The sequence below is a fragment of the Lynx canadensis genome, chromosome F2 (assembly GCF_007474595.2).
Source record: "Lynx canadensis isolate LIC74 chromosome F2, mLynCan4.pri.v2, whole genome shotgun sequence".
Classification (NCBI taxonomy): Eukaryota; Metazoa; Chordata; class Mammalia; order Carnivora; family Felidae; genus Lynx; species Lynx canadensis.
The window spans coordinates 16,276,869-16,303,403 of record NC_044320.2 but is presented as its reverse complement, the minus strand read 5'-3'; the positions used below and the strand labels follow the sequence as shown (position 1 = coordinate 16,303,403).

The 26,535-nt window shown below is 39.6% G+C and overlaps 1 protein-coding gene across 1 annotated transcript in view; it reads left to right on the top strand.

The window, feature by feature from the left end:
- The first annotated feature begins 426 nt into the window (after positions 1–426).
- Positions 427–26,535, top strand: part of FAM91A1 (family with sequence similarity 91 member A1) — a 46,189-nt gene continuing 20,080 nt past the window's right edge. The window contains exons 1-15 of the mRNA XM_030303906.1: positions 427–711; positions 5,662–5,746; positions 7,525–7,676; positions 9,296–9,353; positions 10,342–10,409; positions 10,986–11,099; positions 12,366–12,456; positions 12,795–12,857; positions 17,907–18,013; positions 18,527–18,565; positions 19,081–19,193; positions 19,654–19,769; positions 21,294–21,406; positions 21,764–21,850; positions 23,795–23,927. Of these exons, the coding sequence (XP_030159766.1) occupies positions 640–711; positions 5,662–5,746; positions 7,525–7,676; positions 9,296–9,353; positions 10,342–10,409; positions 10,986–11,099; positions 12,366–12,456; positions 12,795–12,857; positions 17,907–18,013; positions 18,527–18,565; positions 19,081–19,193; positions 19,654–19,769; positions 21,294–21,406; positions 21,764–21,850; positions 23,795–23,927 (1,411 nt within the window). The 5' untranslated portion in view covers positions 427–639. The remainder of the gene's footprint in view (positions 712–5,661; positions 5,747–7,524; positions 7,677–9,295; positions 9,354–10,341; positions 10,410–10,985; positions 11,100–12,365; positions 12,457–12,794; positions 12,858–17,906; positions 18,014–18,526; positions 18,566–19,080; positions 19,194–19,653; positions 19,770–21,293; positions 21,407–21,763; positions 21,851–23,794; positions 23,928–26,535) is intronic.

The window sequence follows — 26,535 nt, the reverse complement described above, 5'->3', positions numbered from 1 at the left end:
CATTCATTGATTGAAGAGATTCCTCAGGGCTGGCAATGGGGTGGGGAGGAGCTCACCGCTCTTTCATTATTTGAAGCCAGCTATGACTCCCTCCCCAAGCCCATCATTCTCAGACAGCTTACCCCTGTGCCTGAAACGGGAGCTACCTGGGTTCACACACTGGGGAAATGAAGACATCCGATGGCAATGCAGACCCAGGAATGTATCTCAATTCATCCGGAGACTGACAGCCTGAGCCAAGCACGTGGGTAGGGGGCGGTTACCCCTTACCTTTTCCTGACCACCTTCTCGCCCCGCCCCACAGAGGGCAGGGGGCGGGGCAGGAGGCCTCTCGGCGCCCCGCCCCTCCGGCCTCGCGCCAGTGGGCGGAAGTGACGCAAGTCCAAAGCCATTTCCGGCGGGCCGAAACTAGGAAGAAACTTGGAGCTGCAGAGGCGCTCCTGGCGCGGGTCACCGCTGCTGCTGTGCCCCGTGGCCCGGCAGCGCGGAGCTGTCGGGAGCCCTGGCCATGGGGCAGCCCCGGCTCTCCGCAGTGTGAGGCGCGAGGCCTCCCGCGGGCTCCCCGACAGGCCGGGGGCGGGCAGGCGGGAGGTGTCGTTCCAGCTGCGGTCGCCGCTGCCGGCCCGGGCTCCCGGCATCATGAATATAGACGTGGAGTTCCACATCCGGCACAACTACCCCTGGAGCAAGTTGCCGGCCAACGTGAGGCAGGTACGGCCGGAACCTGGGCCCTGGGCCCCGCCCTGCCGTCACCTGCTTGCCGTGCCCGCGGGGCCGGCGCTGCTGCTCCAGGCCGAATCCCGCCCTTCCCCCGCCACGGTCTCGGGGAAATCGACCTGCAGGTCAAGGGTTAGGGAAGGACGGCTCTGGGGCCACAGGGGCAGGATGGGGCCGTTGCTGAAAGGGATGGACTCGCCTGGCACCTTTGCCCGCAGCCTCCTTTAAACTAGGCACTGGGCTAGGCGCTTGCGAAATCTGCTTAATACGGTTCTTGACCTCCAGAACTTTAGGATGGTGGGGAATAGACGAACGTTAAATAAATAAATACGTTACAGGATGATAAAAGCTCATACGTACTTGTATTATAGTATATGTGGGTACACAGAGGAGGGAGTAAGAAATTGTCCAGGGAGTGTCTGGAGGCTGTGTGGTGGAGGCATTGAAATTGGGCCTTAGAGGACGAATGAGAGATAAGAGGAAATAAGATTTTCCGGGAAGTGGGAAAGTTGTTTTACGAGGCTCGCACGAGTGAAAGAGCGTGTTCTGAGAGTAGCTAGCAACTTAGTATCACGGGAGGTGGAGTTGTGGGTATATTGGTGTTTGGAGGTGGGATTTTGTGAGTGCGTGGAGGTTGTAGCAGATGAGTCTGGAAAAGCAGGCAGGGCCAGATTTTGAAGGGGCTTTTGTACTTGGTTTTGTGGGACTTTATCCTCTAGGCAAGATAGGTTTATTAGAGATGTTGCAACAGGAGACTGACAGGAGGTTTTCTTCTGAGGGTTAATTCTCAACTGCTTGAGTGTCATTTCTGTTCAGTGCTCAACAGATAGTAATTGAACACCTGCACACTGTGCCTTCTTGTAGGTGCTGGTGGTTAATTTGCACCAGTCAACAAGACGGAGACCCTGTTTTCATGGATCTTACATTTTGGTAAAGAAAGACAGTAAACAAATAAATGAACAAGAGCCTAATACAGCAGGTGGTGTTGAATCTTAGGAAGGTAGTGATACATGCTGCCTGTAAAGCACTGTTTCTCAGACCATAGACCATAGATTGACCTTCAGGTTTCCTCCCTTTCCACTTGGTTGAGAGTGAAATTCTGGTTTCCATTGGTGCTGGGGAGTTATAATCAGAGTTTCGGGTGGTGGTGGTGATGGTATAAGGATTATTTGCTTTTTCCCTCGGCTTGGGGGCTTAGTTCTAAGAAATGAATAGTTTAAGGTTCTGGTGATGCGTCATGTGGCAGGGAAAGTGCTTTCACTGTGAGATACCCCAAAAAACTAGAAGGTAGAAAGACAGAGAAGGAATTCTTGGTTGTCAGTGGCTGCCCATGTGGCATTTATCTTGACTTGAAAGAACAAAGCTCTAAACTTGAGTAAATTTCTCTTGTTAAGCTTGAATGAGGGCTTTGGTACTTTTGTTCTTTAGGGTTTTGTGGTGTATCCAAAGACAACTGGAGGAACCAACAATCTTTTTCTTTGTTTCCATCTTTTCTCTACTCTTCTTTTCACAGAAATAAATGTAGCATAATGGAAGAAAGATGGATGATTCGATTATGTTCAGCATGAATAATTGATCTAAATTCGTATTGGCAAAAGCATATCTAATACTTAGTCATGACTATTAAAAATAATCACAGATCAGAGTTCTAATTAGGTACAGATGTGACATTAAATTAAAATTAGTTTTGGTAAGATCACTTAAAAAAGAGTAGCCATTTTAGCTTAGAAGGAGCTTCCGCTTATAGAAGGTGTTGGAAAACCCATCTGTACAAGTTGCTTCCTTGGACTTCATGTAGCCATGCCACTGTTGGCCTAGGTCAAGCTCGGCCTTTGATTACTACATCACCTTTCTACTTGGTCTCTTGTCCGCAGGATGGGACTCTCTCCCATTCATTCCTCACATTACACCGGAGCGAGATTTCTAAATGCCAACTCAGTCCTACGCTACCTGTCTCCTCCTAGAGATTACTTGTAGCTTCTTGAATGTCAGAACTCTCCAGGGAGGTTTCCCTGACTTTCTACATGTGGGGCAGTTGATCCTCCACAGCGCTGTGTTTCCCACCCACAGCACTGACCCCACTGTGTTGCATTTGCTGCATACGTTACTTGTTTTTTGCTTTTGCATTTTGAGCACCTATCATGTGGTTGGCTTTTAGTAAACATTTTTGGAGTGAATGAGTGATGGTATCAGTCTGAGATTTCTTTTCAAGGAGCTAAAGCTCAGTCACTTTCAAAGTGGGAAGTAGTCCTTGTATGGAAAGAATTTGTTTTTTGCCATTATAATACTAAGTAGTTTGATAGGATTTCCAGTAAGCTTTGATGAGTCTAATTTGGAAATGACTCATTTCCCACTTCTGAAAACTGGGGGAAGGTGATTTCAGATTTTTTTTAAAAAGGTCTGTCAGGCCAGAAGGTGATTTCAGATTTTTAAAAAATGTGTGTAAAGCCATTAGTTTTTATATGGGTGGGATGAAATGTTTTTATGTGATATGGCTATACAAAAACTTAAAAAGTACATTAAAAAGTTATAGATAAGGCCATTATTTCAGGATATTTCTGTAGTTTATCAGTATTTTGTATTCATGATTCAAAAACAATTTATAGGTGTTTTAAGGGAAGTCTTATGATGAGGTTCTGTGTCATGTGAGAAAGGTCAGTTAAAGATTTGGTGTATTTGGGGGGGGGGTGTGATTGGGGTTTGTAGGAGAAAAGTCCGTAGAAAAAAATTCCTTATGCTTTTAGCATAATCTGGTGCACAGTGGGTCTTTTATAACCAGTACCTATGTCACTCTTTCATCTGTTATAGTTCCCATTATATGCAGCTCAGCTTCATTGGTCAGATCTGGTCAGTATTTCTGCAGGGTCAGCGCATCTCAGAGTAAAATGACCTTTCTTTTAGTGTGCCTCCTGTAGTGGTAACAGTGTTTTAGTATGCGAATGGTGGGAAATTTGGGGTAGGAGTGGGAGGGAAGCCAAAGAATCTTTGTGAACAAAGCAATTATATTTTATGTATATGGGTAGTGAAGAATAAAATCAACTTTTAATGTAGTTTTTAGATATCTGTAGGTACACATATGTATTGATTGATCAGGACCAGTCATGACTTTGAATGCCTGGCACAGAGGCTTAGGCATTTAAACACTGTATTCTCTAACTAGCTTAGAAATAACAGACCCTTCCATTTTGAGCAGCGTGATTACACTCTTTGTTCTCGAGTTACCAGGGATGAAGTTAGAAAGGGAGAAAATGCTTGTAAGTCATGATAAATGAAGAGATTTATTTTAAAACAGAAGCGCAAAACCTCATGTTGAGGTTGCTGAGATTCTAGCAAAGTGGTGCTCTGTGTGTGTGTTTTGTGTTCCTTGAGAAGGAGACTTATGTGGCAGCGAAGCAGGAGGAGACCCTTTACAAATTTCACAGCAAGCCCAGTGTTTAACTCCCCTCAATGTCTTAATTACTGACCCTGGCTTTGGTGCTGGGTGGACGATGTGGAGCGGTTTCTCCATAATAAACTTTGTTACTAACCACTTGTAACTTTAAAGAAGAATGAGACAATTTAAGCACATATATTCAGGCAGTAAAATGAGTCACGGTTTAGCCTGTGATAAACTAATTAATTTAGATGAAGGAAGAGAGATGTTAGTTTTCTCACATCACCTTTTTCTTAAAATACATCCCACCAGTGGGTCCAGTTAGGTGCTGGTTTATTTAAATATGAGTTTTATCTGTCTTGTAAGATGGCCTTTGGTGAAAGCGTGTGTGTGTGTGTGTGTGTGTGTGTGTGTGTGTGTGTGTGGACGTTTACCTCAGCTTTCAAACCTGTGAGTAGGAAGTATAATAACTGAATCTTCTGATCTTTTTGCCATTAGTCTCCTGTGATGTCTAATTTTATTTTACAGCGTGTTGGGAAGATCATACCCAGTAATTAGAAGGGGGATAGCAGTCATATATTAAATTAAGTTTATGGTCGCACATTGAATATAATGTTGACTGTAATCAGACACACTTATGCTTTGCTTTCATGAGAATCTATCCTTGAGCTTAAAACACTAAAGCACAGTGGGAAAGTTTTTTCTCTTTAAAAAACATCAAAATTCTAAAATTGTCTGGATTTTTTCTAATGTTTGTTTTCAGACACAGACACACACACACACACACACACACACACACACACACACACACGTGCATGCGACTGGGGGTAGGTAGAGGCAGAAAGAGAGGGAGAGAGAAAATCCCAAGCAGGCTCCACGCTGTCGGCACAGAGCGCAACATGGGGCTCAGTCTCACAAACCCCAAGACATGACCCGAGCTGAAGTTGAGTTGGACATTCAACAGACTGAGCCACCACCAGGCGCCCCTAAATATTTTTCAATGAGGCCATAAGGAGATGATGTTTTTAAGAAGTTATCTTATCATTTAGAGGTACATTTGAAATGTACATTCTTCAGAAATGTTAATTTTTGATAATTATAGCCATCAGCTATAAACAATTAGCAGACAAGGTCTTTTGTTGACAGTCTTACATTTTAGAAAAATGTAGGTGCATGAAGCCATCCGTCCATTTATCCATCTGTCTATTCAACACACGAATTAGGGACAATCAGGAAAGAAGTCTTTGTAAATAGAACTTAGTTTTTTGTTAATGAAGTTATATGCTCTCAGACTGCTCTTTTATTTGATAAGCACTTTAGGTAATTTCAGTAAGTCCTTTAAGGAAGGCAGGCTAAAAATAATAAACACATTGAATTTTTGCTCTAATGTCATAGCATGAAAATTAGTATAATAACATTGAAGAAAATATTCTGTATTCAGTTCTGGAAATTAGAGGTATGAGGATAAAATTAGAGGGAGTGGTTTTGAAATTGTATGAGGAAAAAGTACTGTTGTTTAGTTCAGAGGCTATTTTTGAAACTATTTGAATTTTTTATTTTAATTTTTTTAGAGTCTTGGAAATTCACAGAGAGAATATGAAAAGCAGGTTGTTCTGTACAGTATCCGCAATCAGTTACGATACAGAAATAACTTAGGTAAGTAGAGACATTTTTATATTGAGGTGGAAACGACTATTGCTGATTTACCATTTTCATTAATCCTATCTTTAAAAAAATTTTTTTTTTAATGTTTACTTATTTTTGAAAGAGAGAGGGAGAAAGCACACACGAATGGGGGAGGGACAGAAATGGGGGGGACAGAGAACCCGAGGTGGGCTCCGCCCTGACAGAGAGCCATATGCGGGGCTCAGACTCATGAACTGGGAGATCATGACCTGAGCCGAAGTTGGGCGCTCAACCAACTGAGCCACCCAGGTGCCCCATCCTGTCTTTTCAGTACATGTTTCATAGTACTGAAAGTATTCCATGTACAGACTCTAAGAAGCTCTGTACTGGGGTGCCTGGGTGGCTCAGTTGGTTGAGTGTCCATCTTCGGCTCAGGTCATGATTTTGCGGTTTGTGGGTTCGAGCCCCACATGGGGCCCTGTGCTGACAGCTCAGAGCCTGGAGCCTGCTTCAGATTCTGTCTCTCCTTCTCTCTCTGCCCCTCCCCTGCTCGCACTCTGTCTCTGTCTCTGTCTCTGTCTCTGTCTCTGTCTCTCTCTCTCTTTCCCTCTCTCTCTCTCAAAAATAAACAAACATTAAAAAAAAAAATTAAGAAGCTCTGTACTGACCCATCTCACCAATAATTTGTAGTAGCAAGTAGATTTTTCTTTCGAGTTCTGATTAAAATTATTTTTTAGAGTATAATTTATAGATTCATTTTACCTTTACAACATTAATTTCAACTCAGATGGTAGTTTTTTCACTTTAGGTGAGAATATAAGCCAGAAGGGAAGTACATTAGTTCTTAATAGATTTTGATTTTGAGTATTGTGGGTTTTTTCCCATATATTTTCCACACATGAGTTTAATGAAAACTCTTTCTGTAATTATTGAAACAAATTTTAAGCATAGTTGGTTCCATGTTTTTGTTTTTGTTTTGTTTTCTTTAACTTTCTTTTTAACTGTTTGCTTTTTATTTGTCAGATGACTTTGATTAGTCTGGTCTATTCCCCTGCTGGTCTTCCCCTCCATGTGTTACTCTCATATTAAACACAGTATTTCCGAGAGAATCTTTTTTTTTTTTTTTTTTTTAATTTTTTTTTTTCAACGTTTATTTATTTTTGGGACAGAGAGAGACAGAGCATGAACGGGGGAGGGGCAGAGAGAGAGGGAGACACAGAATCGGAAACAGGCTCCAGGCTCTGAGCCATCAGCCCAGAGCCTGACGCGGGGCTCAAACTCACGGACCGCGAGATCGTGACCTGGCTGAAGTCGGACGCTTAACCGACTGCGCCACCCAGGCGCCCCGCGAATCTTTTTATTTAAATGCATTTTGTGAAAGCGGGAGGTGTTTTTTACGTTTTAGAAACAAACTATCCAATAACTTTTTGAAATAGACTTCATTGAAAATTACCATTCAATTTGGTTCTCTTATAAAGTCACAGAGTAAGGGATTTGATGAATTACAGGTTGCGTTTTACATCTTTCAGAGGGGACATTCCATGATTACTTTCTGTGCTTTCTGCTCTGGTAAGAATTAGTTCTCTGCTTCTCTGTCCTGTTACAGACTTTGCTTGTGTACTCTGAAGGGGGCTTCTTGTGGCCTAGTTGTTTCTTTGTTCCAACTTGGAGTGTTTCGTTTGCTCTCTTCCAACTACTGTGCTTTTATTTTTTATTAAGGTTGGTTTATGAAGTAGTTCCTATTGCATTTGTAATTATATGTAAGTGTAAGACACCTGACAAAAACTGGATAATTTCTCTTTCCCCAGTTAAACATGTCAAGAAAGATGAGCGCAAATACTATGAGGAGCTCCTCAAGTACAGTCGCGATCATCTCATGCTGTACCCTTACCATCTGTCAGATATTATGGTAAAGGGCCTGAGGATAACACCCTTTTCATATTATACTGGGATCATGGAGGTGAGTTGGCAGTGTACATGGGCCATCCCGGGCTACTTGTCAGGGACTCTGCCGACAGTGACCGGCTCTGCACATCTCGGCCACGTTGGCCATCATTCTTGAGTTTATAGCAGAGAGGGGAGTGTTCGTAACAAGTTAACCGCTTGCGCCACACTCATCTAAGCAGCTGCTGTAAGTTCCAGGTGTTCACGGCGGAAGAGTATCTGTTTCTCTTCTGGGTTCTCGAAGGCATTTGTTGACCCTTTGTGCTATTGTAGCATTAATGATTTATGTTAGCAGTGTCTCTATAAAACAGACTGTTTTTAACACATGATGAAGGTCGAAAATGCAGGTGATGGAACTGACCACCGGGCTCAGAAAAACAATGCGTTTGACTCTTCACTGACTACAGAAAGAATTAATGATGCAATACGTGTGTCAGAAACAGAAATATGTTTCTAGTTCCGGCCTTTAATTTCTTTCCTTTATTATTAACTTTTAGATGTTAGCCTTTCTCCAAAAGCAGGTTTTTAAATACCAGTTATATACTGCTTTTAAGTGAGCTGTATGTAAAGATTGGCAATGTTTATGTAGTATTCATTTGCTACTTAATTTTATGTGAGTGCTGCTGTTTTGGGCCCACTCACCGCTTCCAGAGCAGAGAGAAGCCTAGAACTAAAGGAGTTGGGAACCTACGAGTAACAGTGAGGTTCCTTTCCAATGTGGCTTCCTTTGCAAGATGTCCCTTTGCTTTTCTCCCTGAGCCCCTTCTTCACGGGCACTTATGCTGTCCTGCGTCTCCCGCGTCCCCGTTCGGAAGGAAATATTAGAGAAATATTGAGGCCTGACAGCCCAGGTTTCTGTCAGTTCCTTTTCACTAGAACCAAGGCAGCATAATGAAGGCGGTAGCTAATCAGTAAGCATCGTTATGGCTGTCTCTTTATTATTTTGCTGGTATTGACCACAAGGTTTAGGAGAGAAAATAGAGGGAGGTTTTTCCTCAGTCACCCGCTTTCGGTTACATCCACGTGCTTGTTGCTCTCTGGTTTCTGTTCTGACACCATGGGGTATAGCTGCTGGGCTGAAAATGGGCCCTATCTCCACAGTAAACAGTTGGTTTGTTATTGGAGAAACAGATGGGAGTTAAAAAAAGCCGAATACTGCGTTTAACTCTGCTGCTGGTTGGGTCTCATAGGAGCAGAGATGACCAAGTGGTCAAAATCTTGGTTGGTAGCACATGTCTCAGATGCATATTGATGGAGCTGTGAACCATCATGCCCCTTGCTTCGGGGTACGCCTCTAGGGTTGGGTGTGAGGTGTGGAGAGGCTGGAGCCCAGAGCTCTAAATGCGGTATTCCTGGCACAGCTTCCAGAGGGCAGAGGTTACAGGGCAAATGTTTGGGGTTCATAGAGAGTGCTGTGAGAATCCAGACCTGAAAGTCCGATCTTCAGTTACTAGGTTCGAACCACATAGTGAGTACCACAGTGTGGCATGCGTGTTTTAGGTTGCAAACTCTAATCTCAGGGCTTCGTGCCAATAATTGATTATCATTCTGTTTGGCTGTAGTAATACATGTTTATACAAATTTTTATCTAAGGATATTTTGCATTTAGGATTTTTAATTGTTTTTTTTTGAAAGGACATTATGAACAGTGAGAAAAGTTATGATTCGTTGCCCAATTTTACCGCTGCTGACTGTAAGTATTTAATTATGCTGAAGGTAATGATTAGAGTCTGTCTTTCTGTGTGCATGCTATAGTCCGTATCATCACGTGTGTTTTTAACCTAAAACACTCGAAACATGGGAACAGCAGGCAACACTGTTGATAGGAGTTTTATCAGTTTTATACCAGTCAAGTGTAAGATGTAGTCTGAATGTCTATGAGGAATATTTTGGAGTGGTAGAAGGAGAAAAATGAGACTAATCTCTGTATTTCTAGAAAGTGAAATTCTTTCTGATGCTTGGGCAGTTTTGTGTGCCGAATGATGGAAGAAGATTTGTGCACAGTTGTTTTGCAGCATCGACACACGGTTGTTACTAATACAACCTGCTGTGTTATGCTCATTTTAAGGAAGTGTGTATCTGACATGTGACACAGTTCCGTTGTGTAGGAAGAAACTTTTGCTGAGAAGGATGTCCTGACTTCCTGAAGTCAGGAGGGCTTCTGCTCTGTAAAAATTGGCCCATGTGACATTGTCACAAGTGTCAGCTTGAGTTCATCTTTCCCAGTTTGGGTTTTCTTTTTTTTTTTTTTCTTTTTTTTTTATTTTTTATTTATTTATTTATTTTTTTTTTTTTTAATTTTTTTTTTCAACGTTTTCTTATTTATTTTTGGGACAGAGAGAGACAGAGCATGAACGGGGGAGGGGCAGAGAGAGAGGGAGACACAGAATCAGAAACAGGCTCCAGGCTCTGAGCCATCAGCCCAGAGCCCGACGCGGGGCTCGAACTCACAGACCGCGAGATCGTGACCTGGCTGAAGTCGGACGCTTAACCGACTGCGCCACCCAGGCGCCCCTGGGTTTTCTTTTATATTTCGTTTGAGAATTCCTTTTAATTTGATATTGATTATCAATCAGTGACCAAAAGGTGAACAAAAGCCAAGGGGTTTTTTCCTAGAAGACCTGAGTGTCCTGGCATTTTAAGATGCATTACGTGTTTTTAAAGGAAAGGCTTTCTTTCAGGTCTAAGGCTCCTTGGCATAGGAAGAAACCAGTACATTGATCTGATGAATCAGTGTCGGTCATCAAAAGTGAGTTTCTTGTTTTCCTTCCTTTCTCGTTTCTTCCTCCTTATCATACAGTCTCATTAATTGTTTTAAGTGGTAAAAATAATGAATTGAATTTCTTCGATCAAGTGAAATATGCATAATACAGAAATAATACCAAAAACACCTCTTTGGTATTCTCTAGGTTATGCTTATGCGATTACTGAATTTTAAAACATTTAAGGAATAAAACATTTATTCTTAAAAATCAATTTTGCTCTGCTGGTCTTTTTACCTGCTGATTCCACTCCCAGGGTTCACTTAATGGTTGAAATGAGTACACATTTTTCAAATTTGTTTTCACCTCCTAGATTTCCTTTGAATTTCTGGATTTAGATCGAGACTTAATGATTTGTGTTTTGAAGTAATTTACTCTGAAATAATTTAAGAATGACTTTTTCTATTGAGTACATCTAGAGTACTTCAGATTTTAAAACATGGGAATTTAAAAAGATACTTAGCCAACAGTCTGTTTAGAAACAGTCTTACACTGTGATCAATAAAAAAGAAAGTAGTGATTTCAGGCTGACTGCAAATTCTTAAATGTTTGTACCGTTGCAGAAATTTTTCAGAAGGAAAACAGCCCGTGATCTTTTGCCAGTGAAGCCGGTGGAAATTGCCATAGAGGCTTGGTGGGTGGTGCAGGCTGGGTATATCACAGAAGATGACATAAAGGTAGGTCCCTTTAGAAATTAAACATGACTTTTATTTTTTTAATTGTAATTCTTCATCATAGTTCTGTAATTTTTCTGAGAAGTAACACCGTTTGGTTTTCCTGAGAAAATTAAACTTAAGTTCAAAGTTAAATGACTGTAGTAGGGTAGCATATGGGTGGGTTTGAAAGACACTCTTTAATAATGAGGAAGACTTGACTTGGTCCATGTACAGTAATCTGGGGACTTTAACTAGAAGTTTCATGTGAAGTGATGTGATGCTGCCATGACACCGGCCAACACTTCTTGAGCACTTGCTGTGTGCCGGCTCCACCAGGCTCTCCTGCAAGCACTTTTATAGCGTCTCATGTGATTCCTACAACACCCCAGAGTGGTGTATTATTCGTACTCCATTTCACATAGGAGGAAAGTGAGCACGGAGAAGTAAGGTAACGGCTCAAGTCACAGTGGTAGCGAACGTCCAGGATTTTAACTGAGGCAGTTTGCTATGGAAGTTGTGCTCTTAATCACTCTGCTGAAGCGCTGTGCTGACGAGGTAGGTGCTTTGATGGGGGATAGTGTCAAGATCAAGGGAAGTGATATTCCCGGTGGTCAGACCGCATTGGAGGTAAGCCTTACGCATGGTAGAAGAGATGCTAATTTAGAGGTAAAGGGGCAGGGCCGTGGACCAGAGGGCCTAGAGACTAGGTCATGTCTCTCTGTGGTTGAAGAAATGGAAGTGAGCAGGTGGACTTTTTTTTCAGTTTACATTTTATTTTACTTCAGAGGACAGATTAAATCCAGTGAGCAGAAGGCTTAGAAATTTTGCTTCAGTGTGAGAACAGAGCTATAGTGATGTACTTTCTGTGCTGATAATAGCCTTGTGGAATTTGAATAAACTTGTGATCTGAGAGATTCAGAATCAGCAAATGGATCTGATTCCCATTCAAAGAAGATGATTAAATATTGGTATTTATTAGGTAACACTACTTATCAGCAAATATTGGTACTTATAATTTGTCCTCGATTCTGTTGGTGGCATATTTTGGCACCTTAATCGACAGCTGTGTGCATAGGTTTTTCTTCTGAATTCCAGAGCAATAAGAGAAAAAAAATATGTAGTACGTTTAGCTAATGGCACCTAATATTTATAAGCATACATAATAGATAATATATAATCATATATAATAGTCATCATGATAATCCTTGACTTAAACACGAAGAGATTTCAAGAGACTTATAAATTAATTTGGACAGAATTTAATTGAAATTATTTTGTTTTTCTTAGATATGCACTTTGCCTGAGAAATGTGCTATTGATAAGATCATCGATGCAGGCCCTCAGCTGTCTGGATCACTAGATTACAATGTAGTACATAGTAAGTGGTTAGTAGAAGTGGTCTTTTGTCAACATAAAAACTAATTTTAAGCCATCAACAATCGATAGCAATTTTTATCAATCTTTTATTCACATACACTGCAAATTTATACAAATGAATCATAAATAAAAAAATGTTTTTAATTTTGTAGTTCTGAGCATATGAAGGAAACAGATTTGAAAACTTTAATTCTTTTCCTCTTCTGTTTATTTTTTTTCTCCTTTACCTAGTATTCAGTTGTAAGAATCTTTGCAGAAAATCAGGAATCAATTTTGGTTTCTTTTTAAATTTACTGTTGTTTAGTGTTCCATCTAAAACAGCTACTTTTGCTTCTGTAGGCTTATATAACAAAGGATTTATTTATCTGGATGTACCAATATCTGATGACAGTTGTATAGCAGGTAAGTATATGCTAACACTTTCCAGGGTTTTTTGAATGGTTACTAGGTGCTGCACATTGCATGTATCACCCTAATAAATTAGACACATAATCTAGGATCTATGATGTTAGAATCTTTCAAAGAAAGACATTTCTCTTTTGTTATGTTGTAACACATTGTGGTGGTTTTATTTAAATTCCTTATTTTTTATCTTCACGTTATTATACATGCTTCCATTAAAATAATGGAAGTCTGAAATAAATTTCTCACATCCTAAATCAGGTTAATGTTTTCGTAAATTTATGTCCTTTTAGTCTTTGTTCAGTGCATAACTGTTTTTACAGATGTTCAGTCCTATCATAGCTATTATTTTAACTCCACATACCTGTCTTACTTTGTCATGTTGAAGTCATCTTTTTTGTCTTTATCTACTCCTCCCTTCATCCTTCATCCATTCCCTAAGTTAAACCAATATTAAGGCTCTTGTGTATTTCCTTATGGATGTATCAGTTTATTAGAACATTCTCCTATTGCTGGTTATTTAGGTTGCTTATAATTTTTCTTTTTCTTTCTTTCTTTCTTTTTTTTTTTTTTTTTTTCCTGTAGTAGTGATGTGCTTAACATCCTTGAACACAGTGAAGCTTTTTTCCTATAGGTTAGATTTTTTAACAAATTTAGGTTGTGTGTTACAGGTATGTTTTTATGTTTCCCAGCATATCTTTGAGCTATGGTTCTTTTTTTTTTTTTTTTTAAGTTTATTTATCTATTTTGAGAGAGAGGGAACACAGGAGGGGCAGAGAGAGAGAATCCCAAGCAGGCTCCTCACTGTCAGCACAGAGCCTGATGTGGGGCCAGAACTCACAAACCTGTGAGATCGTGACCTGAGCCGAAATCCAGAGTTGGAGGCTTAACCGACTGAGCCACCTAGGCGCCCCTGAGCTATCATTCTTATTTGTTGGTATCTTTTACCATATTAAGATACTTAATATTTGTGTAATGAAATATAAATGTCAAGAATTTCCAGGGAATGACTTTGAGTGATGGTAGGGGCTTATTGCAGAAATACTCCCTCATGTCAGTGTTGAATCTTTACAGGTTATCATGCTGTATTGTATCCTGACCTTTATCTGTGTTACCATGTGTTTGCGGTTCTTTAATAAATGGATTTTGAACCATGTACATACATGAATTCTTTAAATTTGGAAAGAAAATCAAAAAGTAATGAGATACTAATTCTTGTTTATATAATTGATGCTATAGCAAATAAAATCCTAGTTTTACAATTTGAAAGGTTTTGACAAGGAAGAGATTTCTGGAGGACAGGGCTGGTAGTGGTTTCCTGTCACTATGGGAAAATATGAAGGCATTACTCTAGTCTTTACTGTCATCGATCAACTGATATTGACTCATTTGAGAATCCCCTGAAAAGATAGGTTTTTGATTAGTTCATTTCAGTCCCTGTTGACTGATAGTTTGAATATTGACTCACGTTAGCACCAAGTGCATTTAAAAGATGTAGTCAGAGAAGGGCCAAGTGGATGGCTACTCCATTACAGTGATGGGTTCTGCCGTGCTTTACCTACTGTCTAGCAATGTTTGCTGGTGCGGACAGACTCAGGCTCTTATTACTGCTGAATTTACCTTCCTTATCACCGTGGAACATGGAATGTTCACCAAATTGTAATAACCTATGAAAAGCAGTTTGACAACGTGGAAGCCATCAAATTCAGCACAAAAGACGCCTGCAGTTGATTTCAGAGAAAGCATTTCAGCTGTATTTCAACAAAACAAGCACTGTGGTTGGTGGAACAAATAAATTGGGGGAGACAAATACTTTGAATAGTCACCAAAGGGTCTATGGTTTTTTAAATTTTTTTAATGTTTATTTTTGAAAAAGAGGGGGAGTGGGGGGACAGAGAGAGGGGGAGACACAGAATCTGAAGCTGACTCCACGCTCTGTGCTGTCAGCACAGAGCCCAATGCAGGGCTTCAACTCACAAACCGCGAGGTCATGACCTGAGCCAAAGTTGGTCGCTTAACTGACTGAGCCACTCAGGTGCCCCTGAAGGGTCTATTGTTAAAATATGTTTAGTCCATCATTCATCAAACTGTATACTTGTTCAATTTATGTCTCCCCTTTTGCTTATAGATTCTAGATTTCTGTTACGCTTGAATAGAGTACTTTTAAGATATATGTGTATGTATATGTGTGTGTGTATGTGTATATATGTACACATATATGTGCATATATATGTAAATAGTCTAAAAATTCTTAAAAACTTTTGTCATACAAATTCAGACCTGTAGTTGGAACTTATTTTTGTATTTGGTGTGAAATAAGGGTCCAACTTGGTGTTTTTCTGTTTGGAAAACCAATAGCATTTGGGTAAATTCCAGGACTGTTTTTTCAGTAACCCATTACCACGGGGTGGAAATGTAACTTTTGTCATACATTGAATTCCCCTCTCCACTGGAGCTAGTTCTGATAGTCTTTTGTCTTCACAGATTTGTTTTTATTTTTATACCATATTGTTTTGATTACAGTGACTCAAAATAATCTTTAATGTTAGTTATTGCCAGGCGCACCTGAGTGGCTTGGTCAGTTAAGCATCTGACTCTTCGTTTCGGCTCAGGTCATGATCTTACGGTTCATGAATTCAGTCCCTGCATCAGACCAGACTCTGCGCTGACAATGTGGAGCCTGCTTGGGATTCTCTTTCTCTCCCTCTGTCTCTGCCCCTCACCTACTTGCACGGTCTCTATCTCTCTCAAAAATAATACACTTAAAAAAAAATTTAAAAAAATATATTAGTTACGGCCAGGCCTTCCTTGTGAGTTTTTTTTTTTTTAAACTTTCTAGGCTATTCTCAGGTATTTTTCTTTATACTTATTAATTTTTATTAACATGTTTAAAATTTTTATTTTGTTATTTCTTTATTGAGATATAATTGACATACTGTGTTAGTTTCAGATATAAATTGTAATGTTGATAGTTATATATATTGTGAAATGAGCATCATGAGTCTGATTAACATCCATCACCACACATAAAAGCAGAAATCTTTTTCTTGTGGTGAGAACTTTTAAGATCTACGCTTTTAGCAACTTTGAGATATGCAGTGTGGCATTGTTAACTATAGTTGCTGTGCTGTACGTTACATCTCCATGACTTACTTATTTTATAATTGGAACTTTGAACCTTCTTATTCCTTTTACCCATTTCGCCCATTCTCCACCTCTCATTTCTGGCAGCCACCAGTTTGTTCTCTGTGTATGTTAGCTTGATTTTTTTCAATATATTTTTGAGTAGGCAATATTATGATATAATATTCTAAATTTATAAAAGATTATAAAAACATCTGCTTCTGACCCCTGTGCCTGGCTACACAGTTTCTCTCTCAGTGGCCACTCTCTCAGTGGCTCTCTTAAATTTCTTGTTTATCTTTCCAAAAGTATGCTAAGCACATAGGCATGTATGCATATATCCTTTTTTGTATGGTTTTTGTTTTACGCAGATGGTGTGTTGTAATTCATACTTTTTTTTAACTTAGTATGTATTGGAGACTACTCAGTATCTCTTTATCTAGATGTAAATTGTGTGTTTGTAACCTCTTAAGTGTCTTGGTTTCTTCATCTCTGAAATACAGAGGTAAAGTATTAGACAACTCATGAGGTTAAGAGGATTAGATGAAATTGTGTGTGTCAAGTACCTGGAAGTCGTCTGGCACTTAGTATGTGCTCAGTAAATGTTTGCTATTATCCACACAGCTGATAGTGTAGGAAAAGAGTTAAGGATATCAAATAGGGTGTTTCTTATTGATCCTTATTGATCCTTAAAAGTACTTGGATGACTAGAACTCTAGGTAACACTAAATTAGAAAATGACCTGAGGGGTGCCTGGGTGGCTTAGTCGGTTGGGCATCCGACTTCGGCTCGGGTCATGATCTCACGGTCGGTGAGTTCAAGCCCCTCGTTGGGCTCTGTGCTGACAGCTCAGGGGCCTGGGGCCTACTTTGGATTCTGTGTCCCCCTGTCTCTCTGCCCCTCCCCTGCTCCAGCTCTGCCTCTGTCTCTCTCAAAAATAAACATTAAAAAAAGAAAAAAAAGTGACATGAGCCAGATCTAGAAAGTGAATAATCTGTCATTGTGATTTTTTGCAATGTCTTCGTTTTGACCACTTAAGTTTTGTCTTACTTCTCTTTGTTAGGAATAATTTAGGTTTTGGGTGCAATAGATGCTATTAGGTCCAGGAGACACGGGACCCCCAAGTCCTTTGATGGCCTAAATACTCTTCCTTCCCAGGATATTTTCAAGGGAAACGTGCACAGTGGAGAATGGTAAAGGAAAGCATAGTGCCTCTTTATTATCAACTGGGCAGAGTGCTCTAGTAAATTGGATTAGAGTTTCTGGACCAACGAGATGGAGAGAAATGAGTATGAATCCACTTTCAGGTGAACAGCACCTGCTAGGCTGCCTCCTGTGATGAAGAAGGTCTTGCCCTTCTTAATACTGAGGCCACTGAAGAGGGTATAGAAAGAAAGCCCCAAAGAATGAATTAGTGATTGCTGGTAAAAGTGGCCGTCGTGCGGGTGAATTTCTTCGCTTCTCAGCATGGAGCGGGGATGGTGGGAGAAAGGCAGCCAGGACAGTCTTTGTATAGTCTCTCAGTCTTTTGCTTTTCTGCCTTAGCCTAGTCACCCCTGCTGTGTCTCAGGCATTACAACACACCCATTGCAGCCTTCCCCATGCGGAAGCAGCCCCAGTGCCCCTGCCTTTCTACCAAGTTTGTGTCCTCCAGCACTTCCTTTGCCTCAGTAATCTGAGAGTTCCATGGGATTAAATTAAATTAACTCTTTGTAGGATTTCTGCTCTACTGTCAGAGTCCTCTGTGTAGACTGGGTTGTAAATGTCCTTAACTTTGGGGGTTTTAGAAAACTTGCTGTGTAGTGGATAAAATCAAAAGCTGAATTCAATCTCTAAGGTAGAGGTTTTTCTTTTTGAGTAGATATTTGAATTATGCTTTCTTATTTTATAAAATTGTATCACTAAACTAAGTCTATTTTGTTTTAGTTCCTCCTCTTGAAGGTTTTGTAATGAATCGGGTGCAAGGTGATTATTTTGAAACTCTACTTTATAAGATATTTGTCTCAATAGATGAGCATACTAATGTTGCAGAGGTAAGTATGAACAGTGTTTTATGAAAGACTTGGCCTCGAGGTTATAAAATAATCTTTGTGCGAAGTAAAGTTATTTAATGATGGTTAAAGTGTTTTTGGAATCTGTACATGGTAGATCATAGACCATTAATATACTTACGTCACTGTTCTTATGTTACTTCTTGTATATACATACTGAGTTTTTTTTTAGTAATAACATAATTTGGTAAATAACTTTTTATATGACTTCTTGGTAAAAGGACTGTAGGCTGTTGATTGATATAGGCATTTTCTTATTTTAAATGAAACTCAATTAAAGAGAAAAGAATCTTCCATTGTTATGGTCCCTATCTAGACTCCTACTACCCTAAACATCTTAGACATAAGGAAAGGAGAAAGTTCTGATTTCAAAATTTATTCAGTCTTTCAGTTATTCTTAATTTAAAATTTTGCTCTTTATGGTTCAGTTGTTTATTACAAGCTGTGTAATATTGATAATTCTAGGAATGTAAATAATTTTTTTTTATCTTCCAGCTTGCAAATGTCCTTGAAATAGACTTATCTTTGGTTAAGGTATGTAATTTTTATACTCTTTTTACTTATAAATACTGAATGGCTTTTATTATAAGCCATTGATAAGCTACTGAGAGATAGAGACAGTGAGATTCTTATCGCTCTCCAAGGGGACAGTAAAGGGGTCCTTGCAAAGATAGAAAGAAATAAGGATCCTGAAGTGGAATTTCACCCCACGCAGTGAAAGCCGGCATTCACATTCCTGTGCACGCAGGAGGCAGAGTGATCAGTGTCTAGTAAGGAGGTCAGTTAAAGCAACAACTTCTGCTAAACTGCACCACTTCAGCCTCTTGCTTCGGAGACAGCGGCAGGCCTGAGGGTTGGGAGCATTCGCTCTTCTACGGATGTGAAGACCATAGCAGATGAACAGGCCTACTGAAAAATGGCTTTTTCTAGTTATGGGATGAAAATGTGTGAGGATCACTGTAAGCATAGTCCATGGTTATATTTTCTCTCTACAAACGTTCTGATGTCTGGTTCATTGTAAATGCTAATTTCCTTTCTGTTCCTTTCAGAATGCCGTTTCAATGTATTGCCGATTGGGCTTTGCCCATAAGAAGGGACAAGTAATAAATTTGGACCAGCTTCATTCATCGTGGAAGAATGTTCCATCCGTAAACAGATTAAAGTAATTCATTTATTTAGTATGAGATATTAGAGTTTCCTCTTAGGAAAAAATACTGTTTTATGTACAAAAATTTTACTTACCAACCTGTCAGTTGAGGTGAACCCTATATATTAGTGGTTTTTAATCTTTTTTTGTGTGATGAATCTTTTTTAGGATGATGAAAACAAGAACCCTTTCCCCAGAGAAAAGTAAATACAGTATTTTACATGCAGTTTTTTTGTTTTTGTTTTTGTTTGTTTTAGTATTTTACATATAGTTTTAAAGAGTTCTCAAATTCCCTGAAGCCTGTCCATGGGTCTTAGTTGAGAACCATTGCTGTATGTGGGCAGAGCATTTTCAGGCTTGAACATAAGACTGGATTTGGATGGATATTCATAATTTGAGTACTGACTTTAGTAGCTATTTTTATATAAGATAATTTATATGTCTTTTAAAATGTGGATGTATTCTTCGTTAATAGGAGTACTTTAGATCCACAAAAGATGCTGCTCTCATGGGATGGTGGGGAAAGTAGGAGTCCTGTACAAGAAGCTTCATCGGCTACTGACACAGATACTAACAGTCAAGAAGATCCAGGTTAGCACTTACTCACTTTAATTTAGAGTGTTTATAGATGATGGCCTGTGTCTATACATACACTCACAGAGTTAACTCTCCTAGCTTTGTTCTCGGTATCATTCGTTTGGTACATAGTCGTTGAGTACTTACCCATATGCTGGGTACTGTGCTAGGTCTTAAGGGTATAAAATTGACAAGAATATGGTACCTTCCTTCTGAGAATTAAGTCTAGGGAGAGAGAAGGCAGGATAACCACAAAACCCACAGCAACGTGAGAAGTGTTTTGGTGCTTGTGGGAGCAGAGGGGAAGTGCTCCCTTGTTGCCTAGAGAGAGAGGTTCAGGAAGCTTTCCTGGAGAGGAGGATAGTTGGGCTAAAAATGAATAATAGCTTGCCAGCTGGTGAGTGAGGGAAGGCCTCAGTATGGGCCAAGCACAAGGGGAGGCAAAGCTAATGGACGAGGGGGCTACATGTGGTTTATGTTGGGGTGTGGGGAGGGGAGCACAGCATAGGCTCTCATTCTAACCCCAGCCTCTTACCTGAGCCAGGTGACTCGTCTGAAGAGTTTAGGCTAGCTAGTCTTAATGTTCTGTCAGTTATCAAGTCTTGGTTTATTATTGGCTTTTAAGAAGTTTATTATAGGGGTGTCTGGATGGCTTAGCTGGTTAAACATCCGACTTTGGACTTTGGCTTAGGTTGTGATCTCGCAGTTTTGTGAGTTCTAGCCCCACATCGGTCTCTGCATTGGCAGCACAGAGCCTGCTTGGGATTCTCTCTCCCTCTCTCTCCGTCCCTCCCCTGCTCGCTCTCTCTCTCTCAAAATGAATAAATTATAAAAAACACGGGGCGCCTGGGTGGCGCAGTCGGTTAAGCGTCCGACTTCAGCCAGGTCACGATCTCGCGGTCCGTGAGTTCGAGTCCCGCGTCAGGTTCTGGGCTGATGGCTCAGAGCCTGGAGACTGTTTCCGATTCTGTGTCTCCCTCTCTCTCTGCCCCTCCCCCGTTCATGCTCTGTCTCTCTCTGTCCCAAAAATAAATAAACGTTGAAAAAAAAAATTAAAAAAAAAAAACACAAAAACAAAAAAAAGAAAAAAAAACATAAAAGAAGAAAGAAGGAAAGAAATTTATTATAGGGGTGTCTAGGTGGCTCAGTCAGTTAAGTGTCCCGACTCTTGATTTTGGCTCAGGTCATGATCTCATGGTCGTGAGATTGAACTCTGCTTTTGGGTTCTGTACTGAGTGTGAAGACTGCTTGGGATTCTCTCTCCCTCTGGCCCTCCCCTGCTCGCACGCGTGCTTGCTCTCAAACAAACAACAACGAAAGAAATTTACTACACAAGTACCTTTAAAAAAATTTTTTTTAACCTTTTTTAGTTCGAGATAGGTGGGACTGGGACCTTTTGGGACTGCAATATTGGCTTACATTTAGTTATGTAATTTTTTTAATTATCAAAGTTGAAAAGAAATACTTTCTCATTCTAAATGATAAGCAAAGAATAATTTTCATTTACTCGATTTTACGTTATGATTTTTTTTTTTCTAGCTGACACAGCCAGTGTAAGCAGTTTGAGTTTGTCCACAGGATATACAAAGCGTATTGCTTTTCTCTTTGACTCAACTCTCACTGCCTTTTTAATGATGGGAAATCTTTCACCAGTAAGTCAAATTCTTGTTTAAATATGACAGTGTTTAAAGATTAGAATTAAAATAGTTCATGCTTTTAGGTCCCTTTTTAAGAATTAGATTAATTCCTAAAAATGCAAAATGCAACTGTCTTTGTTTTATATTCCTTAGAGGAGCATAGTAACTCTTTAGTGAGGGTTACTTCTGTAATCAGAAGACTCAGCTTCACATGTCACTCACTTTTAAGTGTAATTATATTAGACAGCATAGTATAAATGTGAGATGTTAATGCTTCATATAAGAAGAGAAAACTAGGACTTATGAACAGTAGACTCATGTAAGGTGTTTAAGGTCCATTTTAAGTTTTTTTGTTTTGTTTCTGTATTACAGAACTTGAAAAGCCATGCTGTCACAATGTTCGAAGTTGGCAAACTGTCAGATGAGTCTCTGGACAGCTTTCTTATAGAACTAGAAAAGGTAAATCTGGACTGGTCAGTATGGGATGTCAGGGCATTTGGAACCATTTCTTGATACAACATCAGTTATTGATTGTATAGGTTTTCATATATTCTTGCTCATTCCTGCCTAATTCCTCACCTTAATACTGCAACAGTCATTTAGACTTTAGAATATCAAGTGGATGAACAGATTTTATGATTTAAAAAGTGATTTGTGGACCTTATCTATCACTTAGCGTGATTTGGTTTAATGAAATGGGGTACAGAAATAGTCTATGTAATTTTTTGAATTACGTTTTTCTAAAATAGCTTTTAATTTTCTTTAGTATGATTTTCCAAGATCTCCTTTCAGCTGTTTTATTTGAAGTTTTTGTTCCCCTTATCTTAAATCTGAAACAGTGTCCCTGGGTATCATGTTTATGTCCACTCTCACCATCCCCTTTATTGTCTGGAAGACTTCAGCCAATGCTCTTAGCCACCTTCTTCCCCATGAGGACAGCCCTACTTGGCCTTAGCTCTAAATCTGGATTGCCCTTTTGGGGTTTTCCATTTCCTAGGTTTTTTGGGTTTTTGGTGGTGGTGGTCGTGGTGTGGTAGAGATATGTGTGTGTGTGTGTGTGTGTGTGTGTGTGTGTGTGTTGTGTGTGTTCGTTTTCGTTTTTGTTTTTGTCCTCTGTTTTCCTCTCTGCAAATAGTTTATATGCTGAATCTGTTACTTGACTAATAATTTTGGTACCTTTTGTGTTTTAGTGGTGAACTCTATGTATTAAATGTGCTACTTAGAGGATTTTATGATTCCATTATCCTTTATATCTTAAGAAAAAGACCATGACATTTTTCACTCTTCCTTCTCCATAAATTTTTCCTTTTTTTAGGGCAGAAATGTACTTGAGATAATCCTTGCTATTAATTGTTCTCTTATTGTTACCTTTATACATCCATTATTCCCTCAATACTTTTAACACCTTGTTAACCCCATTTCTTGTTGTGTATTATCTTGGAAAATTTGCCAATAAATTTTTTATTTTCTAGCACATTCTAAGTTCTGTTTTTCTGACTTTTATTTTTCTCACCTCCACTAGTCTTTTACCACGTTTAGCAAATTGGAAGATCACTTTATTTTTTATATATCGATATTCTCTTATATCACATAGTTATTTTTGGGAAGGCCTTTTAGTCTGAAGTCTAGTTTTTAAAAATAGTTTCTTAGCTATTTTTTAAGAAGCTTCATCTTGATGAGGCTTAAGTGGTTATCTTATTTTTTAATGCAGATCTAATTTAGTCATTTTCCCCTATAGACCTGTCTTTCCATTTCGTGTGTTGTTTCTGGGATGTGTGTGTTTTTACGTATGGAACAAGTACCTGACTCAGTGTCAGAAGAACATGCATTAAAATGAAGTCCAGTGAGCACAGCGGTTTTGTCCACTATTCAATCCATACATCCTAGACAGGTCATCCATAGCACATAGTAAGGACTCAGTGAATCCTCGTTGAATGAATTTAAGCTGTATATTTAGTAGCGTTGAAACAGCCGTGTTGAATCACATACTCCACTGAGCTTTGCAGCCAGTGATACAGAACTGTGGACACGGTGATGAGAATTAGGGGCGTAATTGGTGACCATGGATTGGAGTACTCTTCTGGAAGAAGCAGAATGTAGAATGTAGATCTTAAGAGTTTTTTTAAGCACTCCATTTGAATCATATGTGAGACATACAACTTATATAATGGTGTAATTTAACATTATTTGGTTTGTTAGTTTTACTTGCTGGGATAATTTCTGTCATCTTCAAGGATGTATTCAAATAGAAACTCAACTGAGATTTAAGCTAATGTTTCAGTATTGCCTGGGCAAATTTGTGGTTTATTGATTCTTAATGTCTTAATATCTCTACTGTATGGTTACATATTAGGATGAATGGTTTGAGAGTGGTACTGCAAAACTTATTTTCTCTTGGTTTAGGTTCAGAGCACTGGTGAAGGAGAAGCACAGAGATATTTTGATCATGCACTTACTCTGAGAAACACAATATTGTTTCTGCGTCATAATAAAGATCTAGTTGCACAAACTGCACAGCCAGACCAGCCCAATTATGGTATGATAAATGTACTTGATTTTGAAGACATGATCCTATGGAACTTCTTTAAGAAATTAAACAGGTCACGCTCACTTATTTAATACATTTTGTGTAGATGGCATGTCGAGTTTGCAACTAAAGGCTTGTTTTGTGAATTTCTTTGCTCGTGAACTCTTTCTTACCTTATTTTACTCTTTCTCCTTTCTTATGTGCCACTGTAGTATTTGTAGCATTTAAATCTGTTCAGTACCTATAAGAAGGGTTGGAGTGTTTAATTTGTTTAAGTGGCTGGACAGAATTTAGAACAGGCCTCAGTTTGAGGGGTGAACAAGTGCCAAAATGTAGTTGTTTTAAGAAGCATAAAATTTCATGAGTGAAAGATTCCATTGTATAAAAATAATAAACAGGAGCTTCCTATTGAAATGCTGCTGTAATATTTACTAAAGTATTTTACACTAACAAATAAAAAAGAGGACGGAGAACCTTTTTAAAGAGTAAAAGAAGTAGTGACACTTGTAATCTGTGATGAGCCCTGCTGTGGCGATCACCTGGCATGCGCTGTCAGTGTTGGGATAGACGAGGGTTCCCAAACTGGGGGTCAGTGGATGGTAGGTCCTGCGTTGTGCAGCGCCATCCAGGAATATATGTTTTGAAAAGATGACGTGGCCTGGGCACCAGTGAAGAGCATTTGGCTCAGATCCTCAGACATTCGCAGGAGCTGCATCTCGGAAGTCTGTGAAATCTTGGCACCACGATAATATTTACTCTCACTCATTCTTTCATTCACTTGGAAGTTCTGTTTTCTGGCCAAGAACCTTCGAGTTTCTTAGTGACATCCATTCTCATTCTACTTCTTTCACTAGCATCTGGCTTTCTTTTCAACTCCATTTAAAAATTTAAGGACGGAATCAGTTGTCACTCCACAAAAGTGGTTGTGGAGGTGACCGCGAAGCTGCCAGGTGGTTGAGCTGAGTGAGGCTGGACACGCTCAGTTTCCTGTGACTGGGCTCTGCAACCTTTGCGTGTCAGGTGCAGAGATAGACGTGAGCAGAAAGAGGAACGGTCCCATGCTGGGGCTCTTTTTGAGATTGTTCGTAAATAGTTAAAACTGAGACTATTAAATGCCAAGCGGCCAAAGCACTTACTCATAAGCGTTTGTTAATAGTAACCTTTTTTTGGCTACCAAATGTTAGATCATGTGACCTGAGCAATGAGCAGCACAATCTTGAAGATGTCTTTGTACGCAAAAGTTACCGGGACTTTTTAGTGACTTATGGAGATAACAGGTTAGAGTATTTGAAATACTCTGCTATAACCATCTTAAAATATATCATCCTTCCGTGCTCATGATAGAATGCAGGGATGTTGGTGCTAGTGGCCAGGCAAGTTTAACTCATTTTATAGATAAAGAAATTGAAGGTTGTCTCAGTCAGATTTCCCGCCCATATAAATTATGGTCTGTATGATCAGTCAGTGGAAGAAATGGGATTTAAATCCATGTCTCTTGAATTTTTTTTTTTTTTTTTGCTCTGTCCCTTTTATTAACTTCTCTTGAGCACTAAGCTTTTTTTTTTTAATTTTTTTAATGTTATTTATTTTTGAGAGAGAGTGAGAGAGAGAGACAGAGCATGAGTGGGGGGAGGGGCAGAGAGAGAGGGAGAGATAGAATCCAAAGCAGGCTCCAGGCTCTGAGCTGTAAGCGCAGAACTCAACACGGGGCTCAAACCCATAAACCACAAGATCGTGACCTGAGTTGAAATCGGACGCTCAACCAACTGAGCCACCCAGGTACCCCAGGCACTAAGCTTTTTATTGATTTATTCATAAACGACCTCTCAGTAATCTGGACTAAACTTTTTCACCATTAATTTATGTACCAAAATGTATGTTAAAGGGAAAACCTAAACCTTATCTGTGTGAAAGTAGTTAAGTTTATTTTTCTAACCTCGGAGGTTGGCTTGATACTTGACGGGTTTTGGGTACCAGTTAAAGCTTTTGTTGTTTAGTCTCTCCTCTCTCAGATTTTTTTTTATCATTTTTTCACTTGTGGCTGTGATTTCTCCATTTTATTAAATTTGCTTTTGAATTGTTGTACTTAAACATAAGTTTCTCTACTCTTTATAGAACTTTTCCCCTTCTCTCCTCTTCCTAAGCCAACTGCTCACCTCTCATTGTACTTCAAAATGAACATCACATCTGGGTCCAGCCAGTCTTGTCTTATAGCTGCTTTCGGTTCTCTGTCTTTCCTTTGTTTGCCAGAGGTGTGGACCCGATGTTCTTCCTGACATCTGTAGGACTCTCTCTCCTCCATTAACATTAAATCACAGACTCCCTGCGGTTTTTATTTTTTTAAACATCCTATTTGGAAATACTTTAAATTTACTAAAACGAATAAAAGTAGTATAATTACTTTCAGCCCAGAATTTGGGAGTAAGTGAAGTATCATGGTGTTAACTCCACTAAATTTTTCAGGGTATGTTTCTTTTCTATTTTTTTTAGTGTTTATTTTTGAGACAGTGCAAGCGGGGGAGGGGCCGAGGGAGAGGGAGACAGAATCAGAAACAGGCTTCAGGCTGAGCTGTCAGCACAGAGCCTGTCGAGGGGCTCGAACTCACGAACCGTGAGA